We start from the raw sequence: 11463 nt of genomic DNA on the forward strand, positions 1-11463 counted from the left end.
TTTCAACTGGATCACTGGTGTTGATTCAACAACAAAAAACTCCCTGTGGATTTTTACTTTAATTTACTTATTGTTACATGTTACATGTCACTGTTACATAGGTGAACATATAGAGCAGACATTACTCATTAGTCAAATTTTGGCAATCTGAAGCAATATCTGCATATTTTTTCCATGTTGTTTTATATGAAAGATTCGGTGGCCCGAAAGTGCAAATCACAATGGCAAATCAGGGCTGGGGCCAAGGATGTTGTCAGAGGGACACATTCAACCCTGACAAAAGAGACTGAGAAGGGCGAGGACCAGCTGAGAACAAACTGGCAAAACATCAGTGCATCCCTATATACTAGACATATATACTACTGTGTACTCTATCAAAATGCAGACTGACAGCAGCTGTTTGGCTGTTTACACTCAACATGAGTCCCTTAGCCCTCTAAGGGACTGGAACCAAGTGCCACACACGTGTTCCGCCTGCAACATCGGCGCGATACCGAAGCTTTTTTTATTGTATAATATTATTTTGGTGTGGAGGGGGGACCACAGTGGGATCTAGGTTCAGTTTTACTGGGGCACTGGCCCCTGTTGGCCCCTCCCCAGAACCGCCACTGATTGAACATTGATATGTGAGAATTAAAAAACACCATTGCACTAAATATTGATTTAAATGGTTAGTAATTGAGTTAATAATAGAGGTGTGAAAAATATCGATACGGCAATATATCGCAATACTTTGACCTCTGATATATTGCCAATATTTCAACTCTTAATATCGATTTTTTGTAACCAGAAAAATTTGTATTTGAGCCAAGTTGGCACTAAAATACGACTTTAGTATTTCAAAAACAATAAAGTGGAAAAGTTGTTTTCAATCAAATAGTTTTGTCTTAATTTGTCCTTTCAATTTTGAGTCATATTGTGTGATTTACATTTACACCATCTCTATTTTTTCTTTGTTAACTGTGTAGAATATTGCAATATATCACAATATAGTGATATCGTGATATTATCGTATCTTGACCCATGTATCATGATGCGTATTGTATCGGGAGGTTCTTGCCAATACTCACCCCTAGTTAATAATGAGATTTTTAAAAAATGTTAAGTGGGATTTTTTGGGTTCTGACACTTTTGAATCATTAAATATGCCCCGGGTCAAATTGACCCCAGGTACATTACTGCTGTCCCTAAGAAACAAACAGAACAGGAGGGTTAAGAGTATGCTGTGTGTTGTATGACTGTGTATTATTTATTGTATTTTTTTATGTGTGTTCTGGTGTCATTGTAGTGATTTATTTAAAGAGCAGGTTACATTTGCAGCACTGATGTCAAAGACAAATTTCCCTACGGGGATAATAAAGGACATCGTATCGTATTGTATCGTATCGGTACATGACATCATGGCAAATGCAAAATGTGTGTAATCTCATATTTTTATATTGACACACTGAAATCCTAACGTGTGTCTGTAACAGCAAAGAACAAGGTTATTCGAGGTGCTCAAACTGAGTGGTACGGGTAAATCCCATTAAATGTGGTCCACAGATTACACACTGCCTCCTTCACATCACCCGCAGCTGTGGATCATGAAAGCTCTAGAAACGTCCACTACGCTCCTCCTACGTCAGCGCGGACATTCTCATCCGCAGATACGCAAGAAGATCCGAAGTCAATCCAGGGTCCACGGGCTACAGGCGTTTGTATTGCATTGCTTGTTTGTGGGCTGTACTTTCCTGTTTTTGCGACCATTATCATTCTTTTCTCAAGACTTCTTTTACTGCGAAAACAAGCTCCCATTACGCAGAGACATGTAAGTTGTGAAAAGTGTATTTAAGGGCAGAAAGGAGGCAAAGTGCGAGAGTGTAACCTGCTCAGCTAGCTAACATTAGCCGTGTGATAACATGCTTTTTCAAAGGCGGGAGGTTGGCCTCGCCTCATTGATTCTGTAAGCTCACGGTACCTCGCCGTCTAGTTAAGAGTCATATTTCCAGAGATAGGACACAGTGTACTGTTGTGGTCTTTGTGGTCGACCCGTAGTCCCGGCTTTACATGTGAATCCCGCTACTTTCGCCTGCGGGGTGAATCAGGCGCACCGCATGGCTCCATCGACGTAGTAGTTAACGTCAGGGATGTTAGCTCGCCTAGCTAGCATAATGTTCATTGATCGACTTCATTGGGAAGGATGTGATTAGATCGGCATGTGGTGAAAGTCCAGATTTCATATTATGGAAAAAATCTGCAACCTTTATTTTAAAATGCATGCAAAACGTGCCCGATGAGTGGAGGGTAAATCACAAAGTTGTATATAAAGGTAGCTCCCTTGTGCTGCTGCCTAGGTTGGTATGTGATCATTCTTAAGAGGATTTGGATAACGAGGCCATGCGTTAAATGGGTAAAGAATACAGTGTTAGTACACGACCAGAGTGCCATTATAGAAATATCATCTTCAGAGTGTGTCAGTGAGTTGTTATTGAGTAGTTGTAAGCACTCATATGAATTAATCTGTATTATAAATCAAGATCCATTCATACTGCATCAGTAATTTTTATTATAATGGAGCACAAAAACCTATTAAAGTATTTTTTTTTTTCATATTTTAAAAATAAATCTTAGCTAAATTGTCAAAGCTGGGGTTGGTAGTCAGATTTAGACACACTTTTTGTTATACTGGTGAAAATGATCATTATGTCCCGATGGCAATCGATACATAATGTGTTCTTAAAAAAAGAGGGGGAAAAAAGCCACTACCTACAGCCGGAGTAAACCTGGGAAAACACCAACCAATCCATGCCATCAGGAGCCAAAATATGAAACCAATTAAATCCTGTCCTGCTGTTCTGCCCGCCTCCTATGCGTACATTTCATGTTTGTTTGTGTTTTTAACTTTCACTATGATAATGTTTTGGTGTTTTCTTACCACTGAGTGAGACATGAGTTGACGTAGTGCAAGACATGTGCTGAGGACCGGTTTGGAATCAGTCACAATCATATGGTCGCGAATCAGCGGCGCTCGTGCATGTGAGCGGGAGCGTCGTATTTGGAGGAGCTCTGAGGGGAGGGGGGGAGGGGTTAGACAGAGTCCTGAGGAAATGCCACATTCAAATTCATGCTAGTTTTCCTCGACTACCAACCCTAGCTTTAAGACGTCGATACTAAATTTGGGCAACGTTTCAAACTGTGAGGTAAGAGAGTTTTTGAGTATTTTGGATGAGACTGCGAGCCGCTCTGAATGGCTTGTTCAGAGAGTCACAAGAATTCAGAGAGATCCCAAGCAGCAACCTCCGGTCAAAAAATATGAGTCCAATGCAGAAGTGTTAAAAACTGCAGTTCGTCGAGTGTCCACTTGAGGCTGGGTCTGGAAATACCGGAAACCACATACACACCCATTCAAAAAAGCGAATCTTTACAGCAGAAATAAACATGTTTACAGCTTGGTACAAAATACGAGTGTAGTCTAGATAGCTCATTTCTCTATCAGCACACACTGTATGGGGGATTAATTTCTTTCTAACGCGGCATTTTCCGAAAATATTGAGATTGCGAGTCTTCCAATGAGAGCAGCAATATGTCTCCCGCCGACGGTTACTACGTCCATATAATTTCATACAGACTATGAGAGATCTGTATGAGATTTGCACCAATTTGTGATGTCATCAATTTGTGACATCACCTGGAAGGGGCAAATTTGTCATTTTCAAAAGAGAAACACAACTTTGCAGCATGGCAACAGTGAAGGAGGCTTCCAGAATGCTGGGGGTTGTGAATTGGGCATTACTCATTACTTAATGGTAAACTCATGATACACTGGGGTTCAACTGGGGCTACATACAACGGGATTTTTGGGTGATCTGATCTAAACCTGCATGATATAAGTTATTAAACACCTGGACTTTCAAGGATGCACATATGTTGCACTTTTGAGTCTTCCTGATACAAGAGCTCATTTTGTAACTGGATGCAGCTTGGCAACCTGATCCAGAGGCTGTACGGTGGCAGGCTGTTTGGCGTAACTACTAACCCATCTGGCGCCTGCACTTCTGACCTGTATCATATATTTTTAATGCAACCTATATCTCTGATGATCTGTACTGTTATGCAAACATTGGGGAGGGACGCAAATTGTCATCATTGTTCTGAAGCAGATACCAAAATGTAGATTTTGGAAAGGGTTATTTACAACATGTATCCCAATTTATTTATATAAAAAAAAAAGGAATCCTGATCATGCTGATTATATGTATGATGTTTTTTTCATATCCATTTCTTTACAGGCATCCGGCAACTGCCAAGTGGTACGACAGGAGGGACTCTGTTTTTATCGAGTTCTGTGTAGCAGACAGCAAAGACGTTAAGATCAATTTTGATAAAGCAAAGTGTGGTTTCAGGTAAGTTTCTCTCATTCTTGTTTTCTTTTAAGTAAACCTGTCCGTGTTTACTTTCAGTTTGTAACCATCGTACAGTTATAAATCCACTAGCATCTGCTGTTTCTTTCTACAGCTGTCTTGGGGGAACTGACAACGTCAAACATGAGAATGAAATAGACCTTTTTGAAGCCATTGATGAAAATGTGAGTTACTGATTGTCTAAAGCTTAGTTTTGCCCTAAAACATTTAGTCAATGCAGTCTTGCATTAACCTCATGTCTGTTTCCTTCTTCCTACAGGAATCCAAACATAAACGCACAGATCGCTCAGTGTTGCTCTATTTACGAAAAGCCCAGCCAGGGAAGGCATGGCCGAGACTAACCAAAGAGAAGGCTAAGGTTGGTGATACACAAAACAAACCCAGTTAATAATTGGACAGTTCAGACCATAGCTGTCAAAGCATGTAGCCAGAAGTCTGAAACGGTTCATTGATTCTCATTAGTGTTCTAACAATATTTAAGAGCATTAAAACACCATAATGAGGAACTTGTGTCTCCACAGATGAGTTGGCTCAGCGTTGACTTCAACAACTGGAAAGACTGGGAGGACGACTCAGATGAGGAGATGGGCAACTTTGATCAATTCTCAGATGTAAGCACTGTGCATTGATTAGCAGTGGTGTTTTTATTCAGCATTGTCTTTGAAGATATTAGCATTTGAAATAATTAACTCTTCAAAGAGAGAAACAGGCCCTTCAAATACACATCTGTCTCCATTTGATGCCTTTTGTTTTCAGTGTAACAGGTGAATATTAAATACTTAGCTTAATTGAGTAATAAGCAGAATTCAGTGCTGTCTTCTTATGAGAAAGATTCTTTTTAAAATACAGAAATTATGGCTTTCCTTGGCTTGAATGATGTCCAGTTGGAAACAATTGTTTATCATTCTCTTCCCTTCTGAATTGTCCCTAGCTAGTGAAGATAAAACGACCAAAGAAAATCATGAATAAAGATGAGGAAATAATGGCTAATATCCAGAGTTATGGGATGGTAGTTGTAAGTGGAAGAAAAAGAAGTGAGATAGGTGTATCCAGGGCGTAAAATCAACTTTTTACCTCATCTGCCATTGGCTAGTGACCTCCAAAGATGTACCGGCCAAAAATATTTTTCACCGGTCAAATAAAAAAAAACATGTCTGTTTGATTTAAAATAATTGCCATACATTTTTATAATGAAAATTCCAACTTAAGCATAATTTAAAAGATACACTTATGTACAGATGAAATTAGATTATTGTTTTTTTATTAGCTTATACTTACTCCGTTTAGCTGTCTGTTCCTTTTCTTGATTGTCTCCTGCCTATTTGGCTACATTCACACTGCAAGGCTTAATGCTTAATTCCTATTTTTTGTTGCTCAGATCCGACTTTTTTTGCCTGTTCACATTACCACCTATAAAGTGACCTGTATCCGATTCCAGTGTGAACTATATGCGGCTCCGAACTGCCCCGTATGCGCAAAAGAACAGTATTAATGACGTCACATGCAGCTGTTTCACAAGTTCTTTTGATATAATTTCAAACACAGACTGGTTACGGTATGAACCCTCAAGCTTTGCTTGTATGGAAGTGTCACCCCATATATTTATAAGGTCCAAGACCTCACTGTCCCTCCACTGACTTGCTCCATCGTTGCTATTCTCCATTTTTGCAAGGCTACCGCCACACAGAATTGTGACGTGTGTCGCTATAAAGTGCCCGGAGAGTATCAAATGCGCATCAAATCCGCCTTGGCTGTTCACACTGAGGTCGCATTGAAAGAAATCAGATCTGTATCCGATTCAGGACCACATATGAAAGTGGTCTAAATCTGATTTGAAAAAAATCTGATTTTGGCCACTTTTGCCTGCAGTGTGAACATAGCCTAAGTTTATCCTTTTTGTTTGTGGCTCGAAGCGCTCTTCCAGCCGTGCTTCTTCAAGCAAAGCGAATGAATAGATTTCTCCAGTAGCTGACGTCACGCCGTTCCCGACGTACCAAATCACAACACAAGTACAGCGCGCCGCAAGGTTCAAAAAACGACTGACAATCGGCAGAAATGGACGAAATTATGAAAACACAATCTCACATGCAATACAAAATTTTCCATCCACTGGCGGATGTCTGTTTTTGTTTTGCACGCCAAACTAATTGTTTACCCACCATTAGCGCTTGGCAAGGGTTATTTAATGCCCTGGGTGTATGCCTTCACATTACTGTATGATAGTAGTAAATATTAATTGTTATAAAAAAAAATTACCAAATGGTTCTGCAAATAGGAAAAATTGGCAGCCATCTTCTCAATCACACCTTGTCACACTCCCCTTGTATAACTGTGTCATTCACTATGCCAACTTGACAAATCTGTTTGACCTCTGGACCAAACTTAAAGGTGACATATCATGCAAAAACGACTTTTTAATGGTTCTCTACCTGAAATATGTTTCCCTGGCATGTTTACAGACCCCCCGAAAATGAAAAAAATCCATTCTGCTCCTGTTTTGATTTCTCCACCTTTCTGTAAATGTGTGCTGAAACGAGCCGTTTCAGACTTCCGTGTTTTTGTTACGTCACAACAATATCCGGTCTGTCACGGAGTCAGAGCTTGGAGCTTGTTCAACCCATAGACTGTATAAAATACAACTCAACCCCTCCTCTGTTTCATTACCTGCACACGTGTGCTAACAAGGAGCTTAGGAGGGAGGCATTCTAGTTGTAGGCTGACTTAATAAACACAGAGGTCGGTTTTACTCCCCACGTCTGCAGATTTGAAGATCTAATAGATGATTTTTATTTATCATGGATAAGTGCTTGCGCTAGTTAGCATAGCCACATAGCTACATGTTTGTAGCTGTGTACCAAGACACACGTCTACATACTGACAAATAAAACAACAAGAAACACAAAATCTGTGACCAATCGTTCAGAAAGGTCCTGCTACAGGCGCCTCTCCGTCAGGATCAGATTCTGGATCAAATTCAGAGGGTTGAAGTAGTGCGGGTGTGTAATCAGTGTGTATATTCAGCCAACATGTAAACATTAGCTCAACGTGCTGGAGAGCCGAGGCCACATCCACTTCCTGAGAGTGCGTGGTCAGAGGGAAACCAGACCGTTCTGAACAGGGCTGAAGAAGAGGGTTTTTTCAGGCATGCCAAAATCTGATTTCAAAGTGTTTTTTTGAGCATAAACTTTAAAGACATGGTTTGGGGACGTCTTAGACCAATATATTTTGATGAAAAAAGTGTAATGTGTCACCTTTTTAAAGGTGTAATGAATGGGATTTGTCAGTTCCTGTCTGCAAACACATCATCCAAAGTTGGCCCCCTCCCCCAGTACACCATGCAGAGGGAGCATAGCTGTGATCTAGCATGCTAGGGAGGGGATGGAAAAAGGAGTGGTGTACAGGGAGGTTAATTAAAAAAATCTGATGTGCTAATGTTTTTAATGGCCCTCCGAGTCCTCAGTCACACTGCTGGCTGGAGCTGATACCATGGTGCCAGGAGGTTGACGCCCAGAAACATCCTGCACTCTGTAAAATACTAAAAGAAAATAGAAAATATTATCAAGGGGCGGACTCTTTATTGATACAGATACTGCTGCAATCTTTACTGGGGCCCTGAGTGAGGACAGAGGGATTACTTCTGTGTGATAGGTTTATACTTTGGTTTGAGGGAAGTCCTCACACCTGTAACCCTGTCTTATCATTCAAGTTCTCAGCTATGTCGTGTTCAAGTCGCAGCATGCATTGTATAAGCTTCAAGATGGAATAAATGACATGGCTTTTATGTTCAACCTCACAGATGATGAACAACATGGGAGGTGAAGAAGACCTGCCTGGACTAGATGGTGCAGATGATGTAAGAATTCCCTTTCATATACTTATTTTCTTACATTTAGAGCATTTGCTGTCAAATATAACTGATCTCATGACGGATTTTAGTCTGTGTCAGTATGGATTAAGCTGTCATCTTACTTCAGTGAACTCTTGTGGAACAGTTCAATTAAGAGGTAGCATTTCAAACCTGACCTCCTCTTTTGTCTTTGTAGGAGGATTCTGCAGATAGCGATGATGAGAGTAAGTAGTCGTGAGTTTACCACTCAATATGATGACCAATGAATGTAATTACTCTAAAGTTGTTGTGGTGTAATGTTTAATACCTTTCTGTTGCACCTCTCTTTCAGAAATGCCAGATTTGGAATAGAAGACTTTAGACTCTGGGGAGAAAATGGAGGAACGAAGGGCAAGGAGAATCATAACAAATGTATATCTTGAAAAATCAAAGGCAGTGACAAAGTGTACATATGAGTCAGTAGCCATATTTAAATCCATAGCCTCAGCTCCAAACTCTTGACCGATCAGTCCACTGAAGGTTGATATGCATGGTATTGTACAGAGCAGCTATCTCCACTTCCATTTGCTGTACTGCACCTTTTTGGGTATCTTGTTTAACTGTTAAATATTCAAGTAAGCACACATTATTTGTTGGAAAAGCTGTATAGTAGTCCTCAAATGAGCAATACGTGTTAAGAGAAATTGTTTTCTAATGGATTGTGGTACAATATGATTAGGTCCACTTCATTCCCAATGTTGTATTAAGTTAGACGATGGGTGTAGATTTATTCCATGATTGATAACGACACTCTACATGTACTTCAGGAGATTTAGATGCATTTAATGATTGGGTTCCTCTAAAGCCTTCCATGTGTCGTGAATTAGATATCCAGGAAGCCGGTTAATGTTTCTCGTGGCTAAGCCTTCCAGCTTACATGTTTCCCTCCACTTCTCGTTAAATATTTGTTCAATTGGATCACTCTGAAATTGTTGCTGAGTTATTTGCATTTTCTGGGTTATCTGCCTATTTTGTAATCGCAGTTAATTCTGCTCATTTCAAATTTTTAAAGTTCTTCTCTCCGTACCCTCCTAACATGCACACTCATGTTAGGCTGCAGAAACAAGGTGAAATGTCTCGCGTCACTTAATGAGGTTTGAAGCTTGGTTGGACCTCAGCATCATGTGGTTTGTTGCTATTCTCCAGGTTCTTTCCTTTTCATTTATTCATCCAGAATTATTCTCCCTTCTATGACGAGGGAGTGTCAGGACGTAAGGCGACGTGTAATGACCAAATTCTATTTGCACTGTCAATAAAATGTAAGGGGAGACAAATGGTGTTGAATTACAGTGAAAATTCTTTTTTTTATTGTCTACATCTTTCTAATAAACTGTTCAAGAATCATTTGAAGGCTTTTTCTCATGTTTTTTTTAATTATGCATACATGGTGTGACTGTATGATTCTCATTAGTTTGATTAGGATTTTAATTGGAAACAGATTAATTGTCACACTATTTTAATAAGCTTTGATCTTGTTACAGATATCATTTGTGTAACTGTTATAAATCATGTAACTTGAGCTGTATTGATTCTCTATTTATTAATCACTGATTATATTTTAGATTAAGAAACTCATTAAAACGCTACTCAAAGCAGTCAAGATGTAAAACATTTAAATTGAAGAATTAGAGAAAGTTTTTGAAGGATTGTTCATGGCCTGGGAGTTCTTTTGATGACATGCTTATGACAATGCTGACCGTCTTATTATGGTTTCTTGAAAAACAAAACTAAGTATATTTAAAGGTAATAGAAATAATTAAACTTTTTTTTTTTATTTATCATTTTTAAGCATTTAATTATAATATTAGCATTATTAAGTATTGCTTTTGAAACCTGCCGTCTTTTCGGCACTAGGACCCAGGAGCCCGAAGAATCCACGGCCCAGTAAATTAGCATACTTCCTCTTTAGGCCTTATTTCCTCCATTTCGTTTCCGAAAAGTTGACAAAAATATTCAACAATAGTTTCCTGTTGTCGCCCTTAAACTATTAAATTAAAGGCGTGAATTTGATTATCTTCTTATCCTCGATCCAGGACGATCTAGCTGATCAAATACTTAAAATGTCTGCTTTATGAAATCCGCAAACTTAATGGTCATCTAACTTTACCAAGAAACAGTGTTAATAAAATGTCAATAGTGACATTTGATGTTTAAAGTAACAGTTTAAAACTTAAAAAAATTCCATCCAAACCTGTATTAGTGTAAACATTGATAATCATCTCTCTGGTTTTGTTAGTGTAAAACGGTGATGTCGAGCAGTTGGAAGTATTTGCATTTCATTCGGCCAACCTGAACATTTCTATGTCCCTAATTATAGATTGCTCAACTAATAAAAACATGAAATGAGCTAACATGAAATATGCATGCTTTCACGATTTTTACTATATACTTTTTTTTTGGATAAAATTGTAAAATGTGTACCTTTTTGTATTTGCAGAGAATAGTAAGAAATATCTATTGGTGGCTTCCATTGAACAACATGGCATCCTCAAATACCTTGATCTGTCCAGACACACAAACAGATAATTAGTTTAATTATAAAGAAGATTAAAAACTGCAAATACTATATACATATAAAAGACACTTTTGAGTTACTGAGTAAAAAAAAACCTCAAATGTATCCACTTGTCATTAAAAAGTTGTCTGTTACATTTATATCACCTGATTAGGCAGTAATGCTGCATGTTGGACCTGCCGGAGGAGATCAGGCAAGACACAACCTTGTCCTCTTTTAAATCTCTTTTAAAAACACACTTTTTTAAAATGTGCTTTTACTTCTTAACTCATCACTGACTTTCTAATTTCTGCATGTTTTTTATTATTGTCTTTTACTCAAATCATTTTAGTTCTGTTAAACCATTGTCATGTGCTTTCGTGTGTGTTTTTTCTCTCGCTCGCTTTGTCTTGCACTTTGTAAACCTGTTTTTAAAAGGTGCTATATATATATATATTATTATTATTATTATTATTATTATTCCATTGTAACATTGTATATATCTAAATTGTATTCTAACTTCATTTATCTATTTTTATTTTTACTTTTTTTTATTTATTTTTTTTATTATTGAAAATTCTTTCTTGATTGTACTTATGTCTGGGTTGCTGTAACAACTGAATTTCCCCCCCCCCCCCGGGGATCAATAAAGTAATATCTTATCTTATCTTATTATAATA

General features: G+C 38.4%; 1 protein-coding gene across 2 annotated transcripts; it reads left to right on the forward strand.

Moving 5' to 3' along the window:
* Nucleotides 1–1571: 1571 nt before the first annotated feature.
* Nucleotides 1572–9633, forward strand: LOC117821486 (prostaglandin E synthase 3-like). Of its 2 annotated transcripts, none has more exons than XM_034695799.1 (8): nt 1572–1810; nt 4272–4385; nt 4498–4567; nt 4663–4761; nt 4925–5014; nt 8200–8256; nt 8447–8474; nt 8582–9633. In XM_034695799.1, the coding sequence occupies exons 1-8, from the start codon at nt 1587–1589 to the stop codon at nt 8599–8601; spliced, it is 702 nt and encodes a 233-aa protein (XP_034551690.1). In that variant the 5' UTR covers nt 1572–1586; the 3' UTR covers nt 8602–9633. The 2 variants fall into 2 exon arrangements, with proteins under 2 accessions (XP_034551690.1, XP_034551692.1); XM_034695801.1 differs by having other exon boundaries at nt 1572–1696; nt 8582–9578.
* The last annotated feature ends 1830 nt before the right edge of the window (nt 9634–11463 follow it).

Source organism: Notolabrus celidotus, chromosome 11 (assembly GCF_009762535.1).
Source record: "Notolabrus celidotus isolate fNotCel1 chromosome 11, fNotCel1.pri, whole genome shotgun sequence".
Classification (NCBI taxonomy): domain Eukaryota; kingdom Metazoa; phylum Chordata; class Actinopteri; order Labriformes; family Labridae; genus Notolabrus; species Notolabrus celidotus.